At 42.3% G+C, this 27,026-nt stretch overlaps 1 protein-coding gene across 4 annotated transcripts in view; it reads left to right on the forward strand.

The window, feature by feature from the left end:
• The window catches only part of LOC146645125 (collagen alpha-1(XX) chain-like), a 48,347-nt gene extending 21,716 nt beyond the window's left edge, over positions 1–26,631 (forward strand). For 2 of the 4 annotated variants that reach the window (XM_085393161.1, XM_085393165.1), the window contains 36 exons: positions 338–505; positions 3,011–3,130; positions 3,204–3,368; positions 3,534–3,692; positions 3,805–3,977; positions 4,885–5,014; positions 5,608–5,753; positions 5,989–6,118; positions 6,365–6,504; positions 7,151–7,277; positions 7,836–7,975; positions 8,069–8,201; positions 8,909–9,054; positions 9,191–9,320; positions 9,727–9,843; positions 10,564–10,710; positions 10,840–10,896; positions 15,535–15,573; positions 15,685–15,823; positions 16,094–16,236; positions 16,452–16,561; positions 16,816–16,974; positions 17,107–17,184; positions 17,357–17,443; positions 17,526–17,579; positions 18,229–18,324; positions 18,955–19,008; positions 19,096–19,149; positions 19,234–19,287; positions 23,096–23,167; positions 23,250–23,285; positions 23,434–23,500; positions 23,622–23,810; positions 23,908–23,985; positions 25,164–25,325; positions 25,838–26,630. In XM_085393161.1, the coding sequence (XP_085249287.1) occupies positions 338–505; positions 3,011–3,130; positions 3,204–3,368; positions 3,534–3,692; positions 3,805–3,977; positions 4,885–5,014; positions 5,608–5,753; positions 5,989–6,118; positions 6,365–6,504; positions 7,151–7,277; positions 7,836–7,975; positions 8,069–8,201; positions 8,909–9,054; positions 9,191–9,320; positions 9,727–9,843; positions 10,564–10,710; positions 10,840–10,896; positions 15,535–15,573; positions 15,685–15,823; positions 16,094–16,236; positions 16,452–16,561; positions 16,816–16,974; positions 17,107–17,184; positions 17,357–17,443; positions 17,526–17,579; positions 18,229–18,324; positions 18,955–19,008; positions 19,096–19,149; positions 19,234–19,287; positions 23,096–23,167; positions 23,250–23,285; positions 23,434–23,500; positions 23,622–23,810; positions 23,908–23,985; positions 25,164–25,325; positions 25,838–25,866 (4,028 nt within the window). In that variant the 3' untranslated portion in view covers positions 25,867–26,630. Of the gene's footprint in view, positions 1–337; positions 506–3,010; positions 3,131–3,203; positions 3,369–3,533; positions 3,693–3,804; positions 3,978–4,884; positions 5,015–5,607; positions 5,754–5,988; positions 6,119–6,364; positions 6,505–7,150; positions 7,278–7,835; positions 7,976–8,068; positions 8,202–8,908; positions 9,055–9,190; positions 9,321–9,726; positions 9,844–10,563; positions 10,711–10,839; positions 10,897–15,534; positions 15,574–15,684; positions 15,824–16,093; positions 16,237–16,451; positions 16,562–16,815; positions 16,975–17,106; positions 17,185–17,356; positions 17,444–17,525; positions 17,580–18,228; positions 18,325–18,954; positions 19,009–19,095; positions 19,150–19,233; positions 19,288–23,095; positions 23,168–23,249; positions 23,286–23,433; positions 23,501–23,621; positions 23,811–23,907; positions 23,986–25,163; positions 25,326–25,837 lie in introns of all 4 variants that reach the window. The other 2 variants (XM_085393162.1, XM_085393164.1) reach the window with 2 other exon arrangements.
• Positions 26,632–27,026: the final 395 nt, after the last annotated feature.

The following is a 27,026-nucleotide window of genomic DNA, read 5'->3' on the forward strand; positions in this document are numbered from 1 at the left end:
TAATGTCTGGCCTCCACCAGCTTCCTTCTCTTGTAACTTAACAGTAAGTGTTTGAAATGTGATGACAGTGTTTACAGGGGGGAGGGACAGCTAAGCGATAATGACAGACCATTCTGTTTGGCTACAGGGCATTTGTTTCGCCTCTCTCCTTTATAATCGAAGGAAAGAAACAGACGTTCACATGCATGAAAGCTCACTCCTGCATCTGTGCACCATGTCGACACATGTACACAATAGTTAGACGCCTTCACGTTAAAAACAGTTTTGGTGCCATCTGTTTCCTCATTTAAAGTACGTGTGTTCTTTACATCCTTTGCTTCTTGTGTTATTTATTAAGGTATGTCTTCAAGAAAACCATTTGAATGTGCGAGTGATGCAGCTGCAGACATCGTGTTGTTGGTGGACGGCTCCTGGAGCATCGGACGCATTAACTTCAGACGCGTCCGAGACTTCTTGGAGGGCCTAGTGACACCTTTCCACATTGGACCGAATCACATTCAGATTGGTGAGAAACAGAGCGTGGAGTATGGTGGTGAAAACATTTCTCATCACTAGCATTGTGAAAGTCATAGTAGATTTCAAATAGAAGTATTGCCACACTGTAGATGTCCTGACATCATCATTCACACTGTTGCAGGAGTATTGACATCACTCTGTTTCTCTTTTTGCTTTGCTCATTACATTTCTGGCCTTCTGGTTGTTATTGTAGGTTATTTTTATTGTTGTACTCACAGATTTACTACTGTCACTATTGCTCACATATAATTTACTACTACATAATTTTATAATTCATGTTTATACTTTGTAAAAAATATAAATTATACACAGTCAAATGTGTAATGTAATAAAAATTGTAATCTGTTGTCATCGGGACACATAACATTTTATATACTTTATGGTGTATTTTCCAGCTACTTTTGTTATTTGATTGGTTTTATTACTGATCCCTGATCCTGAACCTGTTCACAGTCTCAGGGAAACAAATACACACAAATGTTTGTATTCTTTAGCGTGGGCCTACAGCTTTCTCATTTAATCCAAAGCGCCTGTGTTCCTAAATGAATTCGATTTGGTATGTATACTTAACCAAACAGCTTGCAAAAGTTAACAAGTCAAAGAACGATTCATAGACTAGGTTCATAGTGTTTCCTTTAACATAGTTATTTTAAGCATATAAATAATGAATAGCTGTTACAGTGACTGCTATTGAGCCATCATGCAACGTTTATTGCTGCACTGCGCAGTCTTTATTAAAGTTTTATAGTTTTATGTTGAAATGTTACTGTAACCATCCAGGTATTGTTTACATTGTTTACAAATCAGCTATTAACCATTTTATAAAGGTTATTAGTCAGTATTTCATAGATTATTAATAGTAATAAACTATTAACTAACGGTGACTTGACTACGAATTAACTGTTTATTATTAATGGTCTATATAAAGTTTCCATCCTACATTTCTCAAAGTCCGTTTGCGATATTTTACATCTGACCGTCATGTGGGAAGAGGCTGACCAGGAGAACGGGGTTATATAATGTGCCCACATGGCAGCCAAGGCTCGCTGCTCCTCCCTGTTAGTGGTTAGTGTATGAGCTGCTATGTGTCATATTACTGGTTTATTTTCATCCTTTGTGAACATTTATGAATTCAATTTTTTGGTCCAGAAATCACCCAACTAATGTTACATGTGTTTATTTGTTTAGATAAAATAAGTTCTACCATGTTTCATACAAACGAAATATCCATCTTGTCATGCGCCGCGGCGCGCGTGCACAAAAGATCCAAATGCAGACTCAAGCGCTAGCAGAAAAGGACACTTTATTATAATAACAAAAGGCGACCCGGGAAAACCAAAGGAGCAAAACGAGGAACTAAAAAACCCGGGGAAACAATGATGCGAGGAAGCCGGAATCGGGTCCGTGGGAGGCTGCAACAGAAAGGGGAGAAGATTACTAGGGAGCTGGGAAGCGGAGGAAACACATCAAAACTGAGTTAGACCAGTTGGCTTACGATTAGAGCGGGACCGTGGGAGCTGGGGAGGGAAGTCCGTGAGAGGGAAATCCGTGGAGGTAGTGGATGGGCCAGATGATGCACCGGGTGATCCAATTGAGCAGGAGGACAGGCAGGTGGCAGACGCTGAATGCCGGATCGAAACCTAGACACAAGTAAGCAGATTTAACGCAGCTCCAACAAGATATTAATGCAACGCTTTCGCGGGAGTCTAGTTACCACAGAGAGGTGATTAACGGACTGGCGTGGAGCATCCGTCAGCGCCGGGTTAAGTAGCTCTTCAGGTAATCACCCCGATGGAGAGCAGGTGTGCCGGTGACGGCCCAGCCTGGGGGTGTGGCTACCCGCGCATCACACATTCCACACACAGGACCACGGACCATGACACATCTATCCATTCATCTTCTTCTTCACCTGTTAATAAAGTCAAGGTCACAGATATAATACAGATACTTTGTTTTAGTCATGTGAAGGGAACCCGCAAAGTAAGAATTCCATTGCTCTGCGTAACTATTTGTGTTTTGCGGTGTACATGACAGTAAACATCTTGAATAAGTCCTGCTGTGATAGGGTGAGAGACTGGGGACACTGTGAACAGGCTGCTAGGCTATCACAGGGCTCAAACAGAGACAAGTCAAATCAATATTTGGCTTGTTCCCATTTGTGCATGAAGTTATTAAAATATCGACTTTTACTTACCATGCCAAGGTTTCATGTCATCATCCCCTGATGTGTGCAACACTTTATCATATTGTGCTGCCTTCATATAAGGTGCAACAACACTATTTACACCCATTATTTCCATAAAAAATGCTGTAAAACCAGCATCATAAACAACCTTTTGTTGTTTATGAGGTGACAACAAAAGGTAAGGACAATTAAAGCACAGACATATTGAAATGGATCACTCAGAGAAGAACTTGGCGGTCTTTTTGATTCTGTCTGTTATGAACTAACATAGATGATAAAATCATGTATAATTTAGAATCTTTGTTTTAGGACTGACACAGTACAGTGGAGACCCACGCACAGAATGGCACCTTAACAACTTCACCTCTAAAGAGCAGCTGTTGGAGGCAGTGAGGAACTTCAGATATAAGGGAGGAAACACATTTACAGGTACACACTCAGCTGATGCTGTTTGATACTGCATGTGTACCGTGCATTTGTCAGTGTCTAACCATGTCTCCAGGTCAGGCACTACTCCATGTCATGGAGGAGAACATGAGGTCCAGTGCGGGTGCAAGATCTGACACTCCGTTTTTTCTGGTGTTGTTGACTGATGGGAAATCTCAGGATGATGCCATTGCTGCAGCCACCCGGCTGAAAAATGCAGGCATTGAAATCATCGCTGTCGGTAAGATGGGCAAGTAGAGCAGGTCAAGTGATTTCCTTTTTTCAATTTAGCCTTTAGACTAAAACTACTTAGCCATTAGACTAGATTCAGAAGGGGTTCCACTACTTATTTTAACATGTTATGTCCTTAGCTGGTTAAACTAACGCACAACTTGGTGTTATTCAGGTGTAAAGAACGCTGATGAAGCGGAGTTGAGACAAGTGGCCTCGGAGCCAGTGGATCTGAATGTCTACAATGTTAATGACTTCCCTCTGCTCAGCAAGCTGGTGGCACGCCTGGTCCACATATTGTGCGGGAGGATAGAGGAGCGTGGCATCACAAAGCGTATGCCACCCATCTTTGTAGCTATCTATGTTTTTCTGCCTTAAACTGAGTTGTTTTTAATGGCATCAGATGTTTCCTGGAGATTTAATGCTCTGTGTTTCTGTGTGTTCAGGAATGGAGCCTGGTTCCACAGCAGATCCGACCCTCTCCTACCCCAGTCCTACTGATCTCCGGTTTTCAGAACTTGGTTCCAGAGAGGTGAAGCTTCACTGGACCAATCCTGTGAAGCCGGTCCAACAGTACAGAGTTGTGTACCACAGTGCTGAGAGTCAGAGTCCACAGGAGGTTAGCATCTTGCCTCTTTTCACATGCTGTAAATAAAAATGGGGTTAGGCACCACTCTACATCAAGTTTAGCATTTTTGCTATTGGTATCTTTGTGATTGTTTTAATATGGTTGTGATCATATCTGGATGAGAAGGTTGAGCTGAGGCATAAATGTTAATGCTGGTAGGGGCTAGCTAAATGTTGAACATAACAAAAGAGCAACCACCTGACTTTAAAACTCCTTATTAAAAAGCATTGTTTACTGTCTGATACATAAAACATTTCAGCCTCTGACTTATTTCCTGTTATGAATGTGAATGTGGTTTAAAGTTCTACATTACTTGACTGAGAGATGAATGTGAAAAAAGGCGGTTTTAACCTGTAACTGTTTGCTAGGCCTCTCCTGAGCTGTGGATGATATCGTGGTCTGTTCATTTTTGATATACAAGGTTTTTTTCCCCTGTTTTGAAGCCTGTCTCATGTTGCTATTTGGACTTCAGTTCTGGGGTTGGAGCATTCACTTTCACTTTCTAGCCACAGAGGCTGCTGCTTGGTTCACAGGCACTGTTGCCATATGGGTTTAAAGCACAAGGATGGTTATGTAAACAAATCTCAACTGTCAATGTGAAGATTTTACAATTTCCAGGTCCAGAAATGAACTTCACTGCTATTACAAAAATTCCTAGATGTATATATGTATATTCCTAGATGATTCATAAGGTATAAAAAACCCCAGAATGTGTAGAACATGTAACATGTGCTATGTCTGTCCAGCAACAATAAGATCCTTGTTTAGAGGAACAGCAAATACTATCCAGTGCTGCTACATATTCTTTGGGTTTAGTTGTCGGATCGATCATATGTATGTCACGTCTTATGTATGATATGTTTTCAGACTATTAGTCTAAGCAGTGCTTTGTTTCCAGGTGGTGTTACCTGGCTCAGAATCTGTTGTGCTGCTGGAAGGCCTCTCCTCTCAAACTCTGTACCACGTCTCTATCTTTCCCGTGTATGAGGACAACGTAGGCTTAGCGCTCAGAGGGACTGTCACAACATGTAAGACTAGCATCAGTGTTAAAGGTGCTAAAGATTGATAGGTATAGAAAGTTAGCACAAATGTAGAGTAATTCCAGCTCCATCCTTTATGAAATGTGGTAATTTTGTCATAGGTGCTACAGTATCAGTAAGTATGAAGTTGCTGTAGTCAGCAGAATTCCCTTAAATTATATTCTGCTGATAACAAGGAACAGTCAAATGTTATTTTCATTATATCACTTATATAGTGAGTTGGCAAAAACAGCTTTTAGTGTTATAAAAAGAATTCCCTAAAGCTATATAGATATTAATAATACTGGTACCCTGGGCAGTTTATATAGTAAGTTTCATCCAGATTGAATAACACATCTAGGGAAAAAAACATACATTGAATAACACATCTAGGGAAAAAAAACATACATATACTACAAGCATCATAGTGAGGTTATAATAGTACAGTTACACATGTGATTCATTATTTAAAGGAGTTAAAGTTAAAGCTACACCCATGGAAGTTTGGTTGCTGTCACTGTTACTTTACACACCATGTGTACTCAGCAAACAAAGTACTCAAAAGTGTGTATACTACAAAGACATGTCTGTTTTCCTCTTAGTGCCACTGGCCATGCCTGCCAACTTGAAAGTGACTCCTTCATCTTACAGCACATTGCAAGTGAGTTGGGGTGCTGCACCCGGCGCAACACAGTACTTGATCCTGTACTCAGCACTCAGCCACGGAGAGCCTGATGATGCCAAGGAGGTGATGACAGAATGTGTTGACTATATTTTGCTGCTGGTTAATGATACAGAAAAAAGTAATACCTTGTAATTGCAGCTTATTGTTCCTAAACATTCATCTTCAATAACTCACCGTCATTTTAGACTACTGACTGCTAGTGGCCTATTACCACATCACAACATCAGTGTACAGTCCCAGTACAAAGCACTGCGCTCAGTAATGAGATGGATGAATGATGTTGTTTCTGTATTTGCAGGAGAAATTTGGTGCAGAACAAACTGTGGTGGAGCTGGCAGGATTACTGCCAGCCACAGACTACTCTGTCACTCTTTATGCGCTTTATGAGGAGGAACCCAGCGACCCTGTCACTGCTGTTACCACCACATGTGAGACATTATCTAAACAGTCTAAGACCGGATTTTTCACTTTCACTTACACTGTGTCTTTATGATTTCCTATTTTAACGTTTCTCCTTCTCCACCGTTCTGCACTCTACCATTGTTTCCTCTGCTAAAATGGTCAAAGATCAGCCTTCTGTAATATAGACATTGGTAACTGTACCTTTCCAAAGTTACTTCAGTACACTTGAGTGCACTTTCAAAGTTCTTCTGCTTTCGTTTTTTACTTTGCAGTCCCCCTCCCAACACCACTGAGTGTTCAGTTCCCGATGGTCACCCACAGTATGATGAAGGTGAGCTGGGTGCCCGGGGCTGGGGATGTCCCCGGCCATAGAATCACCTACAGCACCAACCACGGCAGTGATGTCAAGCAGGTACCTTCCCAAACAAGCCAGTCTTAAAGGATAGGTAACTTAGCCTTGTAACTCTTCAGGAGACTACACAATTTCAATTTCATTAGCACCTAATAAAATGGCATGTTGTATCTGGGTTCAAGTTTTTTAACCAGTTTCTAAAAGCTCACTTTTACTACCATTGGTAACTCATCAGTAAAAGTGTGCTCTTCCTGCCATATGGAGTCTAACTAGTGATGCTCAGTGGAGTCATTTGTTTAACCTGGTTGTACTCTATGGTGTGGTTGTGCCTCAAGTAATGAAAGATGTTTCCATCTTTAGTGGGGACAGTTTTCTTGAATATTGTGCAAAGAATTGTGCTTTATTGGAGGTCTGACATCTTGTTGCCAAGTACTAAATTACCACTTGTAATTTACCACCGCCACAGTGTTGTGCTCCAAATAGGCTGATATGACAAGTGAGTCATGTTTGCAGTCATGCAGTTTCTCTCTGATAGTTAATGGTTTAGTAAAGTTAATAAAGTAAAGTGTAGCTTCTGTACTTTAGACTAATGTACAGAAGCTTCTGTACTCTGTCCCATTTACTGCATTAACAGTTCAAAATGTTTGATAAATGAAATGCTGCCTCAGCCATGTCAGTCATTGATATATATTAAATATCCTTCCAGGTGGAAGTGACAGGAGTGAACTCAGTGCTGGTGCAGAACCTTTCCTCTCTTTCCAGATACCTCATTTCTGTTCAGTCTCACTACGCACAAGGCCTGTCTGCAGCGCTCACCAGTAACGTCACCACACGTGAGACAAAATATTTGTTTTTGGCATGAAGGCATCACCTTAGGCTACATTTGTTAGATCAAACTGACTTCATGTTGTCTTTTTTATTAATAGTTTTTTGGGTATAAACTTGTTGATGCAATCTTTGCTATCTTTGCTCTTTTTCCATAGATTGAACTGAGGAAATGGGAATAAATGGTGTGTTTTTGTTGCAGGCTGCTAGTAAAAAAGTGCTTAAAGATTAAAAATCGGTTCTTTCCCAAGTGTTCTGTTATGTGCAGACACAGTATTGGTTCATCAATTGCGTTAGATGCTTTTAAATTCTTGAATGATTGGTAGGTCAGTGCTGAGTGGTTCCACAAACAAAACAAAACAAAGCATTCCTCAGAAAATGGTCAGGTACAAAAACTGGACTAAAAAGGAGTGAAAAAACAGATAATGTCCAAAGAAATACTTCAGCATTTGGCTCAAGGCTTTTGCACAGTACTGTAAATGTTATTGATTAATAATGAGAAATGTCATAATGTAGCTGTCTCTCTCTTTTTTTTTATTTCCATACACATTATTCTTTTCTTCTAGTGAAGGTGCCTCCTCCTTCAGACCTTAGGGTAACTAATTTCTCAGACAGTGACATCATGGTGCGCTGGGAAGCTGCAGCTGATGATGTTGTTTCTTACCTCATTAAGTGGATCTCCCTAAGTGGAGGCGACCTGAGACAGGTGGGGAAAATTATTGGATTGCTGGAGTACATATTATGAATTAAAAAATACGATATAAACTGTTGTCCTGTGTGTCCCTGCTGTGTATTTCAGCTGCGTATGAGTGGTGACAGTGAAGGAGCAGTTCTTGGAGGGGTGGAGGATGATAAAGAGTATCAGATTTCACTGTCTGCACTCTATGGAGATGGAGCTCAGAGTGAAGCTGTGGCCATACGCTACAGCACCTGTGAGTCACACATTTTCTGATCCTGAGCATTTCTCAAACTCGGGAAGGGCGAGCCTGATGAAACCATTTACCTTAGTCACATTAGCAGCAGTGTTCAGCCTAAAAAATACACAAGTTAAAAGTCATGCATTTGAGTCATGCATCCATATTATTTGTTTATTTATTACATTATTTTTGAGACACTGTTAGTTGTTAGAAGCCAGTGTTTTAATGATAGGACATATGTGACAGTAATGAGACAACCTAAGATATCCAAGATTACCACAAAAACACAGAAATAAAAATCATAGAATCACAGAAAGCTTGTTTTTCTCCTGTTAGTCTTTAGGCCCAGTTACCTTTTACTTTTCTGTGGTCAGCAGCCCTTCGTGTCATATTCTGTACAATATAGCATTACTACTACAATAACCTGTAAGTAAATGAACTTCATTGTGTAATTGATGGCAGTTCTCAAAGTACTAGTCACTTAAAGGTTAAATTTCACATCTAAATTCTCATCTTTGAGTAACTAGAACTCTGAGCTATGAAATAAATGTAGTGAGGTTAAAGTATCAAATCAAAGTATCAAATTCTCTGTTATACTTTACATTTATTGTCTAAAAAACACTTTGCTTTGCTGCCAAAATAATTTCCTCCTATAAAGGAACAAAGTGAGGGTTAAGTGTCGTTAGCTGTGGTACTTTATCTCTTCTATGATGTTGCTGCAGTGTCTGGTGGAGGCCCAACCAGCCTCACGGTTTCTGATGAGACTGCCGTCAGCATGGTGATCAGTTGGGTACCTCCCAATGCTCATGTCCTCCAGTATCGCGTGTCCTACACAGCATTGACTGGAGCTGATAGCCAGGATCACACTGTGAGTGGGTCGTAGTCATTACATCTTCACCTCTTCTGGGCTTCAGCCGGCTGTCATGTGTCAGAATTCCATAAGTCCCAAAACTTTAAATGAGTTCTGACTGTGTTGGGATGATAGTGTTGTTTGTTCGCTGCAGGTGCTGGTCCCTGGTGGAGAGAAGCAGGTGATGCTGGAGTCACTGCAGCCAGATACGCGCTACAGCATCTTGGTCACTGCTGAGTACCACAACAGAGAAGGAGGCAGTGGTTCAGCTCAGGGCAAAACTGGTGAGTCAAACAAGGGAAAGATGTCAAGACAGCTCAAGTGCAACTTCCAGTGAAGAGCGACAGGTTTACATGCAAAAAGTGCAAATGTCCCATTACTTTACCCTTACAGGAGGGATATGCATATGTTTTTGGGCAGTATTGTTTCTACAGCACTACACGTACAGTCATTTTGGTCCAGAGACGCAGATTCCTTTCTCTGCATAATGATGGGCTCTCTGAACAATGAGACAGCAGCCAGTACCAGTACAATACCAGTACTGCTCTTGATACTTGGTTGTAAGTTCAAAAATTACTGGGTGCACTGTGTCTACGTTTATTGTCCATGCTAGTGTGCAGATGACATTCTTTGGCTTTGTTTTTTTTTTTGTTTTTTGCTTGTTTTCTTCCTTTTTTTCTGTCTCTCTAGCCACTTTGCGGGTAAGCAGTGCGAGTGTGGTCAGGTCAGACCACTCCAGTATCTGTGTGTCATGGAGACCAGTATCTGCCGTTGATGGATATCGTATTGTAATCCAGGATGTAAAAGGTATTCTGTAATCATGTCTACAGTGATGTGAAAAGGTGTTTGCCCCCTTCCTGATTTCCTAGTGTTTTGCATCATCAAACAAATTTTAATATTAGAAGAAAGATAAGACAAGTAAATACAAAATGCAGTTTTTAAATGATGATTTCATAGATTAGGAAAACCTCCCTGGTCCTGTGGGAAAAAAAAAAAAAGATTGCCCCTCTTGTTAAATCATGAATTAACTGTAACTAACTACATTTTTTGGAAAGCTGAGTTGAGTTTCACTAAACACACTCAGGCCTGATTAATTGCAGACTTGGGATGCAGACTGAATGATTTCCTGTGTCGTTCAGTGGTGCTTTTTGATATGGCATGGTGGTGGTAATGTATTATCTGGAGCTGTTTTTCTGCTTCAGGACCTAGAAGACTTGCTGCGGTAAATAGAACCATGAATTGCTGCTGTCTACCTGCTTTGGAGGGTTTTTTCCCTTAATTATTAACCCCTTCATTTAGCAACTGCATTTTGTGTTTACTTGTGTTATCTTTGTCTAATTTAAATGTTTTTCATCATCTGAAATATTTAAGTGTGACAAACATCCAAAAAATATGAAATTATTTTCATAATTTATATGAAAATAATTATATATATATATAATATAAATATATTATATGTGAGTTATTAGTTGTAACAGAACATACAGTGATTGCTGGCAATTTACTCTGTCGTGCATGTGTGCATAGACAAGCAATCAAAGCAAGAAGTTGTGAGTAAGTCCAGCAGAAGCCACTGTTTCACTGATCTGGAACCTGAGACTCTGTATCGCATCAGTGTGCACTCTCTTCTCGGCTCAGCAGAGGGCCCGGCAGTCTCCATCCTCCATCCCACAGGTCTGACATGTTCTCAGAAACACAGATGATCATTGGCCAGCAAACACAAAAACTAATTTAATTCAGAGTTTATGTATGAACAGTAATATATTATTCTATATAAATAATTTCAATGCAATTTTATTACAGCTGCAGCTCCAGCCCGAATTGCCATCCATCCCCGGATGTACCCTATCCACAATGAAGGTAAATCTTTAGATCCACGTATACTTTATCTTCAACTTCTTCTGAGTAGCCTATGAAATATTTTGGGCTGAATTTAACACACGAGTTCAGCAGATTCCCCAGTCACAGTGTGTGTGTGTGTGTGTGTGTGTGTGTGTGTGTGTGTGTGTGTGTGTGTGTGTGTGTGTGTGTGTGTGTGTGTGTGTGTGTGTGTGTGTTTCTGTCTTTGCATGAATCAAACTCCAGCTGAAAGGCAATAGCCCACCAATAATATGTTCCAGTCCTGTGCAGCAATCAGTTTTCACCAACACTATCATTTACCTGTATGCGCACAAAAATCAGAGGGGTGCCGTCAAAGTTACCACCGGATTCACGGACCATGTGCACTAGACACTGTTATTGTTACTACTGCATGTTAGTGACTGAATCACTGTAAATAGACATGTGCACACCAGCTATTCACAGCTAGCGTGTTTCCATATTTTTAGATATAAATGCGGTATTGAGGTAGATTGTGGTGAAATTACAAAAACACAAAGAAAAAAATTGAATAATAATAATATTAGACAATAATAATAATAATAATAATAAACGTTTAACCTAGAATATGTTTAAAGGTGAAGAATGACAAACCAGAATAAAAGAAGGAAGGAGGGGCCCATTTGATAATCGGGCAGTTAAGTAAGTAAGTAAGTAAACTTTTATTTATATAGCACATTTCTAGATAAAAGATCACAAAGTGCTTTACAAGGTATAGGAACAGATTAAAAAGACAAAGTACAGTCAAAAGTTAACAAAATGCAATTTTAAAAAGATGTGTTTTTAGCTGTTTTTTAAAAGTAATCAGTGAATCAGCAGATCTTAAGTTCTGAGGAAGAGAATTCCACAGTCTGGCGGCCACAGTAGCAAAAGCTCGATCACCCCTAGTTTTCAGTCTCGTATACTGAATAACAAGTAGGCCCTGACCACAAGACCTCAGAGACCTACTAGGGGCATAGGGCTGTAAGAGTTCAATGATGTATGATGGTGCTTGTTCTTGAAGAGCCTTAAATGTCAGAACCAGAATCTTAAAGTGGACTCTGAATTCGACAGGGAGCCAGTGCAGCTGTATAAGCAACAGTGTTATATGTGAGTATTTCGATGTTTTCGTCAGAAGCCTTGCTGCAGCATTTTGGACAATCTGCAGACGCTCCAGGGAACTTTTGTTTAGACATGTGAACAGTGAATTGCAATAGTCCAGTCGTGATGAAATAAAAGCATGAATAACAATCTCCAGTTCAGTATGAGATATTATGGGGCTCAATTTAGAAATATTTCTTAAATGATAGAAGCAAGACCGAACCAGAGATTTGACGTGAATATCCAATGTAAGAGCAGGATCGAAGGTTATTCCTAGGTTCCTGATAGACGATTTCACAAACGTTGAAAGGGGACCAAGAGCATTCATTATGCTGGGTACATGTCTGTCTGGAGCACATACAAGGACTTCAGTTTTATTTTCATTTAGTTGGAGGAAGTTGTCAGCCATCTAACTTTTGATGGTTTCCAGACACACATTTAAAATCCGCAGCTTAGAAGCATCTTCAGGTTTAAAAGATATATATATAGTTGGATGTCGTCTGCGTAGCAGTGGTAACAAATATCCTCAAAAGGGCTCAAAATATGCTGGAGAGGAAGTAAATAAATTAAAAACAATAAGGGCCCCAGCACAGAACCTTGTGGCACACCAAAGGACAGGGACGTAGAAGATGACCTGTACTTAGAAACTGCCACAGAAGAGTATCGTTCACAGAGATACGAGGAGAACCACTCTAAGGCAGACCCAGATACACCAACCCACTATTTCAGCCTTTCAAGCAAAATGTAATGGTCAACAGTGTCAAAGGCTGACGTGAGGTCCAACATTAGGAGTACAGAACACTTACCTGCATCGTTTTGCATCAGAATGTCATTGGAAACTCTAAGAAGGGCTGTTTCAGTAGAATGAGCTCTACGAAAGCCAGACTGAAATTTGTCAAAGATATTATATTTGTCTAAAACTGCTGTAAGCTGCTTAGCCACAATCTTCTCTAAAATCTTAGCAATTAATGGTATTTTTGAGATCGGTCTGTAGTTGCTAGTGAGAGATGGGTCCAGCATAGGCTTTTTTAACAGGGGGTGTATAACAGCAGTTTTAAAATAAGCAGGGACTTTGCCAGATCCCAAAGAGGTGTTAATTATAGTGAGCATACAGGGACCAATAGAGTAAAAGACATTTTTGAATAACGATGCGGGTAAAATGTCGAGTGAACAAGAGGATACTTTTGTTGTACTAACTATTTTTCCAGCTCGGATAGTGAAACAGGTAAAAATCTTTCTAAAACAACAGGCCGAACTGGCGTGGGAACTGACAGTGCAGATGCTGATGGGGACATTTTTTTACTTATATTGCTAATTTTTTCTAAAAAGAAAGCAAGAAATGTTTCGCAGTCTTCATTAGAAGAAATAATGGCAGCAGGTGGAGCAGGAGTAATGATATCAGTAATAGTGTCAAATAATACCTTAGGATTACCTCTGCTCTTTGCAACCAACTGAGAAAAGTAAGCAGCCCTTGCATCTCTAATAGCATTGTTAAAAGAGGCTAAAAGATCCTTTAAGTAAAGGAGATGAACATTTAAATGAGTTCTCCTCCATAACCGCTCAGCTTTACGACAATTACGTTTTATAGAGCGGATGTTGTCATTTAGCCAAGGTAGGGACTTGGAAACAGGCACAGGTCTCATTTTAACCGGACAGATTTCATCTAAGATCGAAAGACAATGATCATTAAATAGATCTGTTGAGAAATCAATACCGTTTTGTGGGGATAGTGTTAAATTAAAAGCATCTGAGAACTTCTGTGCTGTGGAGGAATTTATAATGCGCGACATAACTGTCCGGTGAACAGGAGACATAGGCTCATGAAAAGACATGTTAAAAAGAATACAATAATGGTCAGAGATAAAAATCTCCTTAGAACAAATACAATCAATATTCAAACCCAAGGTAAAGACAAGGTCCAGTGTGTGACCTTTGTTATGTGTGGGGCCGGACACATGCTGGGTAAAATGAAAAGAATCCATAATTTTGATAAAACCTCTGGCAAACAGGTCGGACTCATCATCAACATGTATATTAAAATCCCCCACTAAAAGCAATTTGGACAACCTCATAGTAGAGGACAGGAAGTCGCTAAACTCCGCTAAAAACAAGCTGTTAGGGCCGGGTGGACGATACACCACAGCACAGTAAAAAGGATCCTTACTACCGATTTTAATGAAAAGAAAGAAAGTGTCCAACTTTCACTGAACGGCAGTTGAAACGGCTCTGAAATGCCACCGCGAGACCTCCTCCACGACCAGAACCCCGAGGCTGGCTGATGACAGAAAAGCCATTTGGGCACATTTCAATAAGAGACGAATAGTCCAAGTCCCGCTGCCAGGTCTCGGTCAGAAGCAGGAAGTCCAGATTATTAGAAGCAATAAAATCGTTAAGCACAAACGATTTATTAGTCAAAGATCGGGCATTAAAGAGCGCCATAGTCAGCGGGGTGAGAGCATCATTATTAGGAGAAGCTCGAGTTAAAGGACGTAAATACTCGAGGTTAGAGCCTTCACGTTCGTATATTCCACTCACCGAGGGGATGAAAAGCCAGTCAACAGGAGAGTCTGGACTGAACCCTTCTGAGGTAGCACGGTCTCGGAGAGCCAGGCCCTGTATATCCAAGCAGGGCCGTGGAGAACAAATTCCTCTCTATGGAGCTGTTTTGAGCGTAGGTAACAAAACCCGCACGACATCGCTTTCCAATCAGCCCCCGCCGCCAGAAAAGCCTAAGCTTCACCTGGATACCTGATCTCCTTCCTCTTCTTCTCCGTGAACTACGGGGAACGCTGAGAACGCTGGCCGAGGATCCAGCCACTGGCGGTAGATGAAAAGTGCCAAAGGAGTGCGGGGGAAAGTGCGGAGAATAGAAAGTGCCAAAGGAGGAGGAAGATGGAACATCTTGGGCCATCATTGAAGATCGGATTGATAACAGCGTCAAACGATCATAAACCAGGGCAGCCAGAACATCATTGATACAAATAAAAAACAGCAGAGTAGAGAAAAAAAACACGACGATAGAACGTGACAAACTGCACCCGGCAGCGGCGAAGCCAAACACAGGCGCCATCATACCGGAAGCAAGTTGTGGAATAAACAATAACTTCAAGATTAATATAAAAAGAAATTAAGTGAAAGTGTTGACCTCTGGTAAGAATGGGCATAGTTTTTTAATGACTGTGGTGCTGATATGCAAAACTTTTTAATACGATGGAGATCACGTTTGTTTTTAAATTGTAAACAATAAGTTTTCTAAGAAATATTTCTAAGGAAGTTGGTGTGTGCACACACTGTGTCTGTGAAGGTTCTCAGTCATCCAGGTCATCGTAGTCAAAGGAGCTTGCAAAGAAAAGCGTCTGGACTTCTTTAAGTTACTTGAAGTATACGATTCAATTCATTTGAATCGTATACTTCAAGTAACTTAAAGAAGTCCAGACGCTTTTCTTTGCAAGCTCCTTTGACTGTGTGCACACACTGTTTTTGAATAAAACCCGAGCATACAGCAGTACTTTTGCCTACTTTTACACTCTTGTGTTGCAGTGTGCCCTGAAGTCACCATCAGAAACAGCATTGTTAAAGGTGAGACACGCTGTCCTCCCTTTAAACTGAAACTTAAAAAAAACAAAACAAACAACAACAACTACGAAGGAAGCACCACACTGTGTTTCTGTTACGTTTGTGCTGGTTTAGGGTTCAACATGATGGAAGCCTTTGGTCTGACTCAGAGAGCTCACTCATCGGTGGAGGGAGTGGCAGCCGAGCCTTTTGTCTTCAACACGCTCCCCACCTACACTCTGTACAGAGACGTCCAACTGACACAGAGCACCAAGTGAGAATTTCTTTCAGTCCTCCACCTTTTCTTTGTCATTGTATTTTAATTTGAGTAAACACCAGTTCACTGACATAGACACTAATGCAATGCTTTTCAAAATTTTTGTAGCATGTCTCATAAGCCAACCCTAACATCACATGGTCCTTTTTTGTGCTGTGCTTGTGAGACTCAGGCATGGAAAGGAAAATTATGTAAACTTTCACAGAAATGTGTTTAGTCAGTGATAGAAAAAAGTGAATCTTGCGGTCTGTCTTGCCATCCTTCCAGGTTTATCCACCCTGCAGGTTTCTCCCCAGAGCACACCATCAGCATTGCCTTCCGAATGCTGCAGGATACACCCAGGGAGCCTTTTGCTCTCTGGCAGCTCACAGACAATGACTTCCAGCCAAAGATGGGAGTGGTGATTGACCGTGAGTAACACTGCCTGCACCTTCCCGCCTCCTGCACTGGAAGCATGTCTTTGGACTTGTTGCAGTCCCTTAATCGTCTACATTGTTCTTTAACAAAAACAGAGAACAGAAGTGAACACATTTCTGTAAACTCACCTCCCTAAGCTCATTATTGTGGCTTTTACGGGAAATAACAAATGATGACCTTATTATCCTGTGTGTTTGTGTTTTTGCAGCAACCACCAAGCACCTGTTATACTTCAGTCTGGACTACAGAGGTGAAGTGCAGGAGCTGACCTTTGACCAGCCACAGGTCCACAGGCTGTTCTATGGCAGTTTCCACAAGGTGAATGTAAAACTAGGAAAATAGGCTACCCTACGCTGAGAAGCGCCCTATGGTCGCTGGCAGAGAGATAACCGTCCACTCTCACATTTGTTTTAATGATGGGCAGTTTAGGATCATCATTTAACTTAACCCCACTGCATTTCATTGAACTGTGAGAGGAAGACTCTCCCAAAGTGTGAGGTAGGGTTAGTGTTAGTAGATATGATGACTTAGACCTCAGACGCCTAAACGGCACATTTTCTTCCATTTGGCAGGTTCACCTTTCTGTTAGCCAGGTGAGTGTATCCTTGTCTGTGGACTGTCAGCACGTGGGTGAGAGGCCAGCCCGTCCTCTAGGCAACCTGCCCACCGATGGATTTGAGATGCTGGGAAAACTGGTGAAGACCCGAGGACCTAACAGTGGCTCAGCCCCGGTATTTAACATTCTTTGATATTAATTCTAGCTCAGCCTATTAATGCACTCTAAACATACCTTTAAAAACTGTGGATGATCACTTCCTCTGTCCTGTATTCAATGTCTGTTCTGTGCTCTTCATCACTTCCAGTTTCAGCTGCAGTCTTTTGAAATCGTCTGTAACACCACGTGGGCTTCAGAGGATACCTGCTGTGACCTGCCTGGAGTGGTCAGTGTGCTAATATTTACATTCACCTTTCTTCAACCCTTATTATTTCACAAAAAAAATCATATAGCTGTCATGATTTTTTTTACCAAGTGGTGGTGCAACATTGAGAGAACCTTTCTAAGAGCAGTGTAAATTTGCTCACTTAATATCTTTATTATTGTGTCTGTGTAAGAGAGATGAGGAGAGCTGCCCTGCCCCTGCGTACACATGTACCTGTTCCTCTGACGTCCCTGGAGCTCCTGGTCCCCCTGGACCACCTGTATGTCACCTCAAACACACCCAGAGTACTTGTTGCATGATTCCTCACTGTTAAACACTCAGTTCTTTGTCTTCTTTCCCAGGGGAAGCCAGGCCCTCGTGGCGAAAAAGGTGAAAAAGGAGAACATGGCCAAAAGGTGAGCTGAAAGCTTTATTCAGACCTTTCAGATGCAGTCATGGCTTTATTTAGAAGTTTGTGTATAACAGTCAGGTTTTTCTCATTTTGCCTGAGAAGTTGAACAGCTTAAACCCTGCTGCTCCTGCCACAAGAGGAGACTTAGCAAACAGGCATTACTTTTTTTTTAACGATTAAATATTCCCTGAAGAAAATATGCAAAGAATCAGCTAAAAAAATACAAATGCAGCTGTTGAACAGCTGTTTCCATGTAGTTTCAGTCACAGTGTAGGTAGGGATCGCTCAGTAGGTAGAGTGTTTGCCCCATGATCTGAAGGTTGGAACGGCTACCCTGAGGTACCCCTGAGCAAGGTACCGTCCCCACACAATGCTCCCCGGGCGCTACATTGGTGGCTGCCCACTGCTTCACTGGGTGAAAGAGTTAAATGCAGAGGAGTAATTTCCCTACTGGGACTAACGCATACACAATACACAATAAATGAGTGTTACATCAATGCGCAACTGACAGTGGAAGGGAACTTAATCAGACTCATGAACATGAGAACATAACATAGATAATATCTCAGACTGTTTGTTGAAACCAGAACCATCTACCTGTAAGTCTCACTTTTCTTTGAATTAGTCTCTTATTTATTTATTTATTTTTTCAGGGAGAAGTAGGTCCTCCAGGAAATCCTGGACTTGAGGGAGGCCTTGGACCTGTGGGCAGCATCGGGCCACGAGGCATTACAATGCAGGGCAAAAAGGTAGATTTAACCCTCTGGGGTCCAGGGTATAATTGGCTGTGTTTGACTACTTTGGATTTTACCTTTATATTTCACCTTAGAAACGGTTTACTTTGCCTTGTTTTGTAACATTTCTTTTCAGCACAACCTAATGTGTCCGGCTACACAGTTTTTTGTCGTTTTTTTTTTTTTTTGCCTGCAAGGGAAGCACTGTCCTTACAAAGTCCAGTGTTTACTGTTTCTTCCTGCACTAAACATGACAACAGTACTCAGGAAAAAGTATGCTGAAAATTATTTATCATAACCCGAATTTTAGATGGGATATAAACACTATTTAAAAGCTGGTATATAGTTTGAAGTCTGCACTTCAAACCATGTCATTTGGACTCGCCCATCTGTCAATGGTCAATGTCAATGGTAACTTTATTGTCCCTGATGGGAAGTTGATTCGCAGTATGTCAAAACAAACAACAAACATACAACCAACACATCACGTACACTCATTAAAAAAATACTATAATATAATGTCGAACCCAGAGGGTTAAATGTGTACCAATACAGTAACTATGGTGAAAGCTTTGCCAAACAAATGTATGTGCATCCATGTGGATAGTTTATTGTGCAAAAACGTACTCGTATTAATTTCTTTAGGGTCCACCAGGAGCAAGGGGAGAGAAGGGAGATCCTGGGCGACCGGGAGTGCAGGTAAGTTTAAAGTGAAGTAATGGAGTCACCAGAACCTAACCATCTGCTTCTAACAGCTCTCTGTCTCAACCTACTCTGTCTCTCTAGGGGGTACCAGGACCACCAGGTCAAAAAGGGGAGGAGGGAATCGCAGGTGCCAAGGTGAGCTGCTTGATCTCAGTCAGCACAGAATGCATCAAGCTGAGCTCTGTTTCTGTCCTCATCTCTCTGCTACATCTCTCACAGGGCATCAGAGGTGTGGAAGGGAACATGGGCGCACCCGGCATCACTGGACCCAGGGTAAAGCGTAAATACATCTTCATCTGTTTGTATGCATTTTTGCCTTTGCTGCCAATTTTAAGTTTGGGCAGTGACACTGAGTTTGAGAAAGTGCATCTTATCATCAGGGAACAGTTTAGACTGTGAACGAACCTTTTCCATTTTAGACACTACACAAGCTGTCCTCTAGCACCACTCTCAGGACAAAGTATCTTTGTTCAAGGTTCAAGGTTCTTTATTTGTCACATGCATAGTTATACAGGTATAACACACAGTGAAATGTAACCTGACACGCTCCTCGACTTGTGCAAAAAAGGGGGGGAGGAAGAACATCATATATAATATATACATTAGGTGAATGTGCAGTAGTAGCATGTAAGCAGCAAGCAGGTGAATTCTGTATATTAAGTGAATTAAATAAGAATAGACAATATGAACATATTTAAAATTAAAGGGGGGTTCCCCGGAGGCATCTTCCTTGGGGGGCTCAACCCGGGGTAGCGGTCATGTCCGGGTGGGGGCTCTTTTGGCTCTCGGGTGACTGTTTCCTCGTGGCTGCGTGCAGCGGGGCTAGGGGAGGGTCTGTGCTGACGGACGTGGGTTACTGACCTGGTAGCCTGTCTGCCCCTGGGTGGGTCCGGGATGGGCGTGAGGTTCTGGGGGCGCTCCGTCTCTGGGCTGGGGCCCTGGCCGGGCCTCGGGGCCTTGGGTCCTGGTTTGTGTGTTGCCGGGGTTGTGGGCGGGTGGGTGCATGGGGGCCCATCCCTGGCGCAGGGTGCCGCCGGTGCGTCGAGCCGCCTGGGGGGCTCTTCAACTGGTGGGGGAGATTGTCACATCTTGCAGGAGCTTTCCTCTCCTCAGGAACTCTCTGCAGGAGGGGGAGATACAGGAGAGGTGGAGGAAGATCTCAGCCTGGGCGTCTATTGTCTCATGTAGTCTGGAAGATGAATGGATGGTGGGGTGAGTGCAGTTTTCTCTGTGGTGGGGTTGGGTGGACTGTCCCGGGCTCTGTGGGGCCGGGGGGCGCTGCTGCGCTGGGCCCCGGTCTGGATGGGCCTGGGCCCCCTTTCCCTGGCGGGTCGCGGAGTATGGGAGTGCCTACTGGGGTCAGCGGGGGAGCTGGCCCCAGGGAGGGGTCACCTGCCCCTCCCTTCCTTCCCTCCCCATCTCCAGCTGCCTCCCTCTTCCCGCTCCACCACAACCACCCACACATGCAGGGCCTTGGAGTAGGGGTATGTCACCAGGGTGCAGAGGAGGCTACCCCCCCCCCCTCCCCCTCTGTCCCCTTCTGGCTGCCTCTGCCTCAATTTTATCCCACAACTTAGACATTCACATTACTCACACTCTCATTACACATACATATAGGATCTTGGGGGTGGGCACGATACACGGAATCCAAAGTACCATCAGGGTGTACACCTCACCCCTGGCGTCGTTGCCCACCTCTCAATTTTAAATACACGTAGACATTGAGGGCTAGCAGGAGGGACTATGCGCTTACCTGCTGCTCTCTGGCAGGTAGCTCCATGCCCTCCTGGGTTTTAATTGCACCTTAGAACACACATGCATCAACACTACAATGAGTGGGTGGAGGGAGGTTTGGAGTCTTCTCTCACCCCCGTTCTCTGCGGCCTGCTGGAGCGGGGGGGCTAGGAGGAGTTGGCCGTCCAGCTGCGGTCTGGAGTGTGGGGCCTCCCTGCTGCTGCGGAGTCGGGGCGGTCTGCCTCTCCCCACCGCAGGGAAAAGGGTAACACCACCTGGGTCTGGGTGCAGTTCCCCCCTCCAGGGGCAAGGGTACCTAGACCCGGTTCGTAGAGTACGCTTGGGGAGTGTGATCCTGTGTACAGCGTCTCTTTATGTCTGTCTCCACGTTGGTTGAGTGTGGAGTAAGTGCATATGAGAGCATGAGGGTGGGGATGGATGTTTGTATCTGTGTGTGCCTGTATGTCTGTGTCTATATGTCAGGTTGGGTATCAGACGCCACCTCTCTGGGGACATCTCAGGCCCTCCAAGGTTTGGAGGCCTATCTCCACCCACCACTTCCCCTGCCAGTGGCGGACTCCCTCAGGTGTCGGTGCGTTGGTGGTTCTTTGTGTCTGGGGGTGGGCGTCCGGGTACACACCGGCTCACTCCTTGGCGGCCGCTTATCGGGGCCTGGAGCCTGGGGCTCGCTCGGGCCACTTCGGAGGTGGGGTGCCCCCGGCCTCTCGGCCTGGGGCTCGGTCACTCAGGCACAGCTGGCTGCCGGCGGAGCTCACGGGCGCGTCACTGCAACCCCCCCTGGCTTCTGCTCCGCGGCTGCTGAGTGAGCCCTCATCTGGGACTCTCCTCAGCTCTTACTGGGACAGTGGCGCGGCTGCCCCTCTGTTGGTCTTCCTTGGTCTCTTGTGTTCTGGGGACCTCTGGATGTCTGGAGTTTTGATCTCCTCCATACCTGCTTCATACCCTGGAGGACGGGGCTGTGGCTCCCCCACACTCCCTAGCAGATCGTTACATGGAAACCTTTGGAATGCAAGCATGCTGATCCACACAGGTATGCACACAGGTGTACACATGGGTATTCACAGACGCGGACTACAGCTTTCTTGGCTGCTGCCTCAAAGCACATTGTACGCTGTCTATCTTGCGTGCTGCACAATATCGTTTATTATTTAGTATCTACTGATATCTACTGCTAGCTAGTTTATTGTGATGGTGCCGTTTTTTTTATTATGTTGCTCTTTGTTGTTTGCTTTCTCTTCTGTTTTTTTTCTCCATACAGGTGACCCAGGTGTTTTGTTTTTTTTGTTTGTTTTTCTTTCTTTCTTCTCCCCCTTCTCACCGTCTCTTCTCCCCTTTGGTTTTCTTTCTCTCCCTCTCTTTCTTTCATTCTTTCTCCCTGTCCTATCCCCCAGTCATGTCTGTCCCGTTTGTAGCAACTGAAAATAAAATAAATTCATAATTATAATAAAGGTCAATCAAATGGACCAATATGGCAAGGCCATGATGATCCACTTGGTAAAATAAATCCGCTTGGCATCTTTCTTGGCCTTAAGACAACAATTCTGATGGCTAAAGATCCAAACGGGACACAAAAAAAAAAAAAAAAAAAAATTAAAGGAATTTGAAATGTACATTGTGCCGGTGGTTTTGTTTAATCAAACTTTGAAATGAAATACGGTCACTGTAGTTCAACACAGAAAACAACATTCAGCTCAACTGCTGTTCATTTGGTTCTTTTATTTTTTATACAGTGAGGTTGAAGTTGTTACCAATTTAGCAATTCCTATTCAATTATTGGTATCACTTTAATTAAATTCCTTATCAATTCTCTTATTGATACTCATTGGATTCTCATTGGCTCCACTTTGAGAGTCACCACCATTGCTAAGCAACATATCAAAGACATTACATGCACGTTACGTTATATGTTGCAAATGATTTGCATGCTGTGTGGTCAAATGTTTGTGCATGTCGGAGGTATTTCCCCTCTCTGTTGTGATCAGTGTTTGGTCATTACTCAGAAAAAGTAGTTATTACACATATTACACAGTACACTTTTTTAAAAACTAATGTAGTATGTTATTTAATTACGCAAGTGAAAGTGGACTTGAGAAGTGGGATTGATAGACAAACAGACTAACAATTCCAAGGGGAACCACTGGGAAACGGTTCTTCACCTCCTTAGTGAGGTGTAATGAGCTGCTCTTTTATGTGTCCTGACCTTATCAAGTAAAGTCAATCATGTAGCTGCATTTGTGTATAATAAAACTGTTTGCTATCAGGACTTTGTGTCTGACTCACTGTAGGTTTATGCATCTAGCATATTCTATCTATCATGTTTAAACAGGGTTTCCAAGGAATGCCAGGATACCCAGGGCCTATAGGAGAAAGGGGCCCCCCAGGTCCTGTGGGACCTACGGTAAGACCTAGGAAATAAATATCACATAAAAGTCTGACCTGTCCTTACAGCTGGTTATTTATCTTTACACTCTACACTACAGGGCTTGCCAGGTAATAAAGGGGAAAGAGGAGAAAAGGTGTGTTATATCATCATTATCTTCTTTTTTTCATATAGATCAGCTGTAATGGCATCTGATCTTCTTTTTAAATACCTTCTAAAATGTTTCAGTTTCTTTTCAATTGACTTTATCTGGACAAACAGTTTGTAACTCTGTTTTTTTACAGGGAGAACCTCAGTCCATGGCTATGATCTACCAACTGGTCACACAGGCCTGTGAACAACTAGTACATAGTAAGCACTCTAAAAGCAAGCATGTCAGAAATGCATACTGTCTGCAGTGCTGTTTGCCCTCCTCACTGTGAGGAAGAGTCCAATAAGAGTGCCAAAACATTTTTATTCTTTGCTTTTTCAGAGGAGGTGTTAAAACTCGACATGTTCATTAACGAGATCGGTCGTAAGCCAGTTCCAATTGAAGAGCCAGTGGGGCCTCCAGGGGAACCAGGAATACCAGGGCCCAAGGGCCCACCGGGTGAGAGGGGCTCACAGGGTCGTGTAGGCCCAAGGGGAACACCTGGCAGGCCTGGATATCCAGGAGAGCAAGGTAAGCTTAGTAGATAGTTTGTTGGAAGCAAAACATCACTTACAGTTTGATGTTTAACCAAAGTTATCACATTGATTTGTCTCTTCCCTCTCTGCAGGAAGGAAAGGTGTGCCTGGGGACAAAGGTGATGCAGGGTCCAATGTCCAGGGTCACCCAGGGGTCAAGGGATTAGCAGGTACCTCTGTATAAGTAACATAATAAAAGCACACACACATTCAAAGTTACCAAACTTGAAATGATGTCAATGGTCAATGGTAACTTTATTGTCCCCAGTGGGAAGTTGGTTTGCAGTCTGTCCATACACAGAAAGACAAAAACAAACAAAGACAACACACACACAAAAAAATAAATAAATATATATTTTTTAAAAAGCCCAGAGAGAACAGCCCAAATTTTGTCATCAACAAAGTGCAATGTGTAATGGCAACAACCCTTATGTTTAGTATTATTATCCATGACAATAGCAACAGGTACAAAAGACACTCTGTCTCTTGGTCTTTACTCCAAGCACTTTATATTGACGACCTGAGGGAAGCAGCTGAAAATTATTAAAGAAAGGATGGTCTGAACACAACATGACAGAGGTTGTCTTCCACAGCACTTGCCTGTTATAAAAGTCCACAAGCTGGACCTGAGACTTCCCTGAAATCTGACCAGCCACTTTACCCAGATTACTAAGTCTGGTCTTATTGTTCAAACACACATTACCATACCAAGCAATGATACAGACCATTAAAACAGATTCAATAAAACCTTTATAAAAAAGGGTCATCATTCAGTTAAAACCTCTCAGTCTCCTTAAAAAGTACACTCGTTGTTGATCCTTTTTCACTGTAGCAGCAAGACATGACTCAAAGGACAGAGCCTTATAACGAACAACTCCCAAATACTTGTAACTGTCCACCAGTTCAATGGCTGCACCATTTACTACTGTCAGTGCAGAATGGGGGGAATGGTTCCTGAAGTCAATTACCATGTCCTTAGTTTTCAAAGTGTTGATCTTTAAGAATGACTGATCACACCAAGAAGCAAACTCATCCACAACAGGCCAATGGGAATCCTCTTCACCATGAAGAAGGCTTACAATGACTGTAAGCTGCATATTTAATGAAATGCCTGTTAGCCTGTGTACTGCGACAGTCATTAGTGTACAAAAATATAGTAGAGGAGAGAGACAACAACCCTGTGGTGAACCAGTAGAAGAATTCAGCTGTTTGGAAAAGCAGCCGTTGCTATATGTGCTAATAATGAATAATGGTAAACTCCTTGTTTTTGACTGTCTCGTAGCATGAGTGTTTTGATAAGCACCTAAAATAAAATGTAGTATTACTGTTTTAAAATGTGTATCCACAGGACCTCCTGGTGAGTCTAAGCTGGGAATCCCAGGTCCCAAAGGAGAAAATGGTATGCTGGGGCCATCTGGGATCCCCGGAACACCAGGTCAGCCGGGCGAGATTGGACCACTGGGTGTTTGTGACAACAGCGGAGGCTGCCACATGCTTCCTCAGCAAACAGGTTAGCAGCTAGAGAAAGGCTACTAATCATGCAACCCTGTGAATGTAATGAGTATGAAGATCCAGGCCTGTTTTTTGTTTTGTGTTAACTAATGAAGTACATGTGTAAGTACATGCATGTTTGTCTGGTGTAAGAGGAGCGCTACAGTAGGCAGGATTTCTATTCTCACATTCTGGTGTGTGTTTTTTGTTGTTGTTGTTGTGGTGGTGGTGTTTCTTATATAGTAATATGATCATTTTGGCTGAGAGTGCTGAAGTCCCAATCTGCTGTCCACACCTTACGTTTATGAGGTGCAGCCAATCAGAAGACAGATGGTTTAAAGAATGGTTGACTTAAAAGGAGATGAACTAAACCAGCTTGTTTTAGTAGCTGCACGTGACTAAATCACTGTGGACTGTGTTCAGCTGTGAGCCATGCAAAGCTGCAAAGCACTTCTCATTTGACAGAATTGGGTAACTTTGACATCATTTTCACTTATTCGGCATCCTTTTCAAGTTTCTTTCTTCACACAGAAGACTCTTATGATGACTACCAGCCTTGAATGGAGAAAACATGCAGGAGGCAGTGGTAAGGTGACTGACATCTGTAGGAAATGACTGGTTAATTTGGAAGTGAGCAAAAGACTGACACTGGAGCACAGAAGAACTTTGAAGAGGTTTGCTGCATTGAAAAAGAAAATAGTAAGGGAAGATTGTGTCTCTCTCTTCTCTTATTAAAATCTTCACTCATGTTTCAAATCAGCTAAGAAATTATTCACTTAAGAACAATTAGGGAGCTTTTTCGTACAAAACCTACCAGTTGATGGATAGCTTCATAAGAGATCTTTTCCCAGTGGAATCAGTAAAGTCTTGCCTTAAACAATGTATTCGCACTGAAATCTTTGTTGCCACGTTTCTGTATTCATGCACTGTATCAATGCCAAATAGTTTAGCTGCATATGTTATTTTCTGTGTATTTCATTTGCCATTCTAACCTTAACTGCCTCAAGAAGAATGAAATTGCATAATCCATGGTGGAAAAGCTTCTTTTTCTTCCATGGTATAAATGATGCTGTGAGAACATTTCTTTCCACGTGTATGATAATTGTTATATTGTTAATTATATTAACTGTATCTGGATATCCATGTTTATTTTAAACTGTATGAATTCTAATTGCTTATTTGTGTTTACATTTAATGATTTTCAAAGCTTTGGTGACAAGAATTTGTGTATAAAAGAAAGAGAAATACAGTGTCAGATAATATTTCTTTTGGTGTATCTTTTTTGTTGCTTTTTCTATGTTTTTTTTAATCTTGTTAATAAAATGTATAAAAATGTGTGTAATTAATCACAATGTGTTAGTGTGTAATCACCCTGAGACATGCATGCCTGTCTGCCAGCATCAAATCTAAAGCTGGTTCTGATTTGCAGATGCAGCCTGCGTAATTTGTCCAGATTATCCGAGCTCTGTTCACTACACATCCAGTCTTCACTTATCAAATCTGTAAGATTCAAGGCTGGTCCTTAAAAGCTCCCAACAACGCAAAACTGCAGTTTTGTGTTGTGTCACTGGAACAAAAAGTCATAATGTAATGAAATTCTGTTAGGAGGGTGGAAAAAAATAACATGATAGTGTTATAATTCTTCATTCAACCATCTTGAGGAGATCATTGTTTCCAGTGGCCTCTATTTTGCAGAGCACAGCCAACCTGTAAGTGACAA

Source organism: Rhamphochromis longiceps, linkage group LG20, assembly GCF_057381845.1.
Source record: "Rhamphochromis longiceps isolate RC_006_pf linkage group LG20, R_longiceps_female_GT1.1, whole genome shotgun sequence".
NCBI lineage: Eukaryota > Metazoa > Chordata > Actinopteri > Cichliformes > Cichlidae > Rhamphochromis > Rhamphochromis longiceps.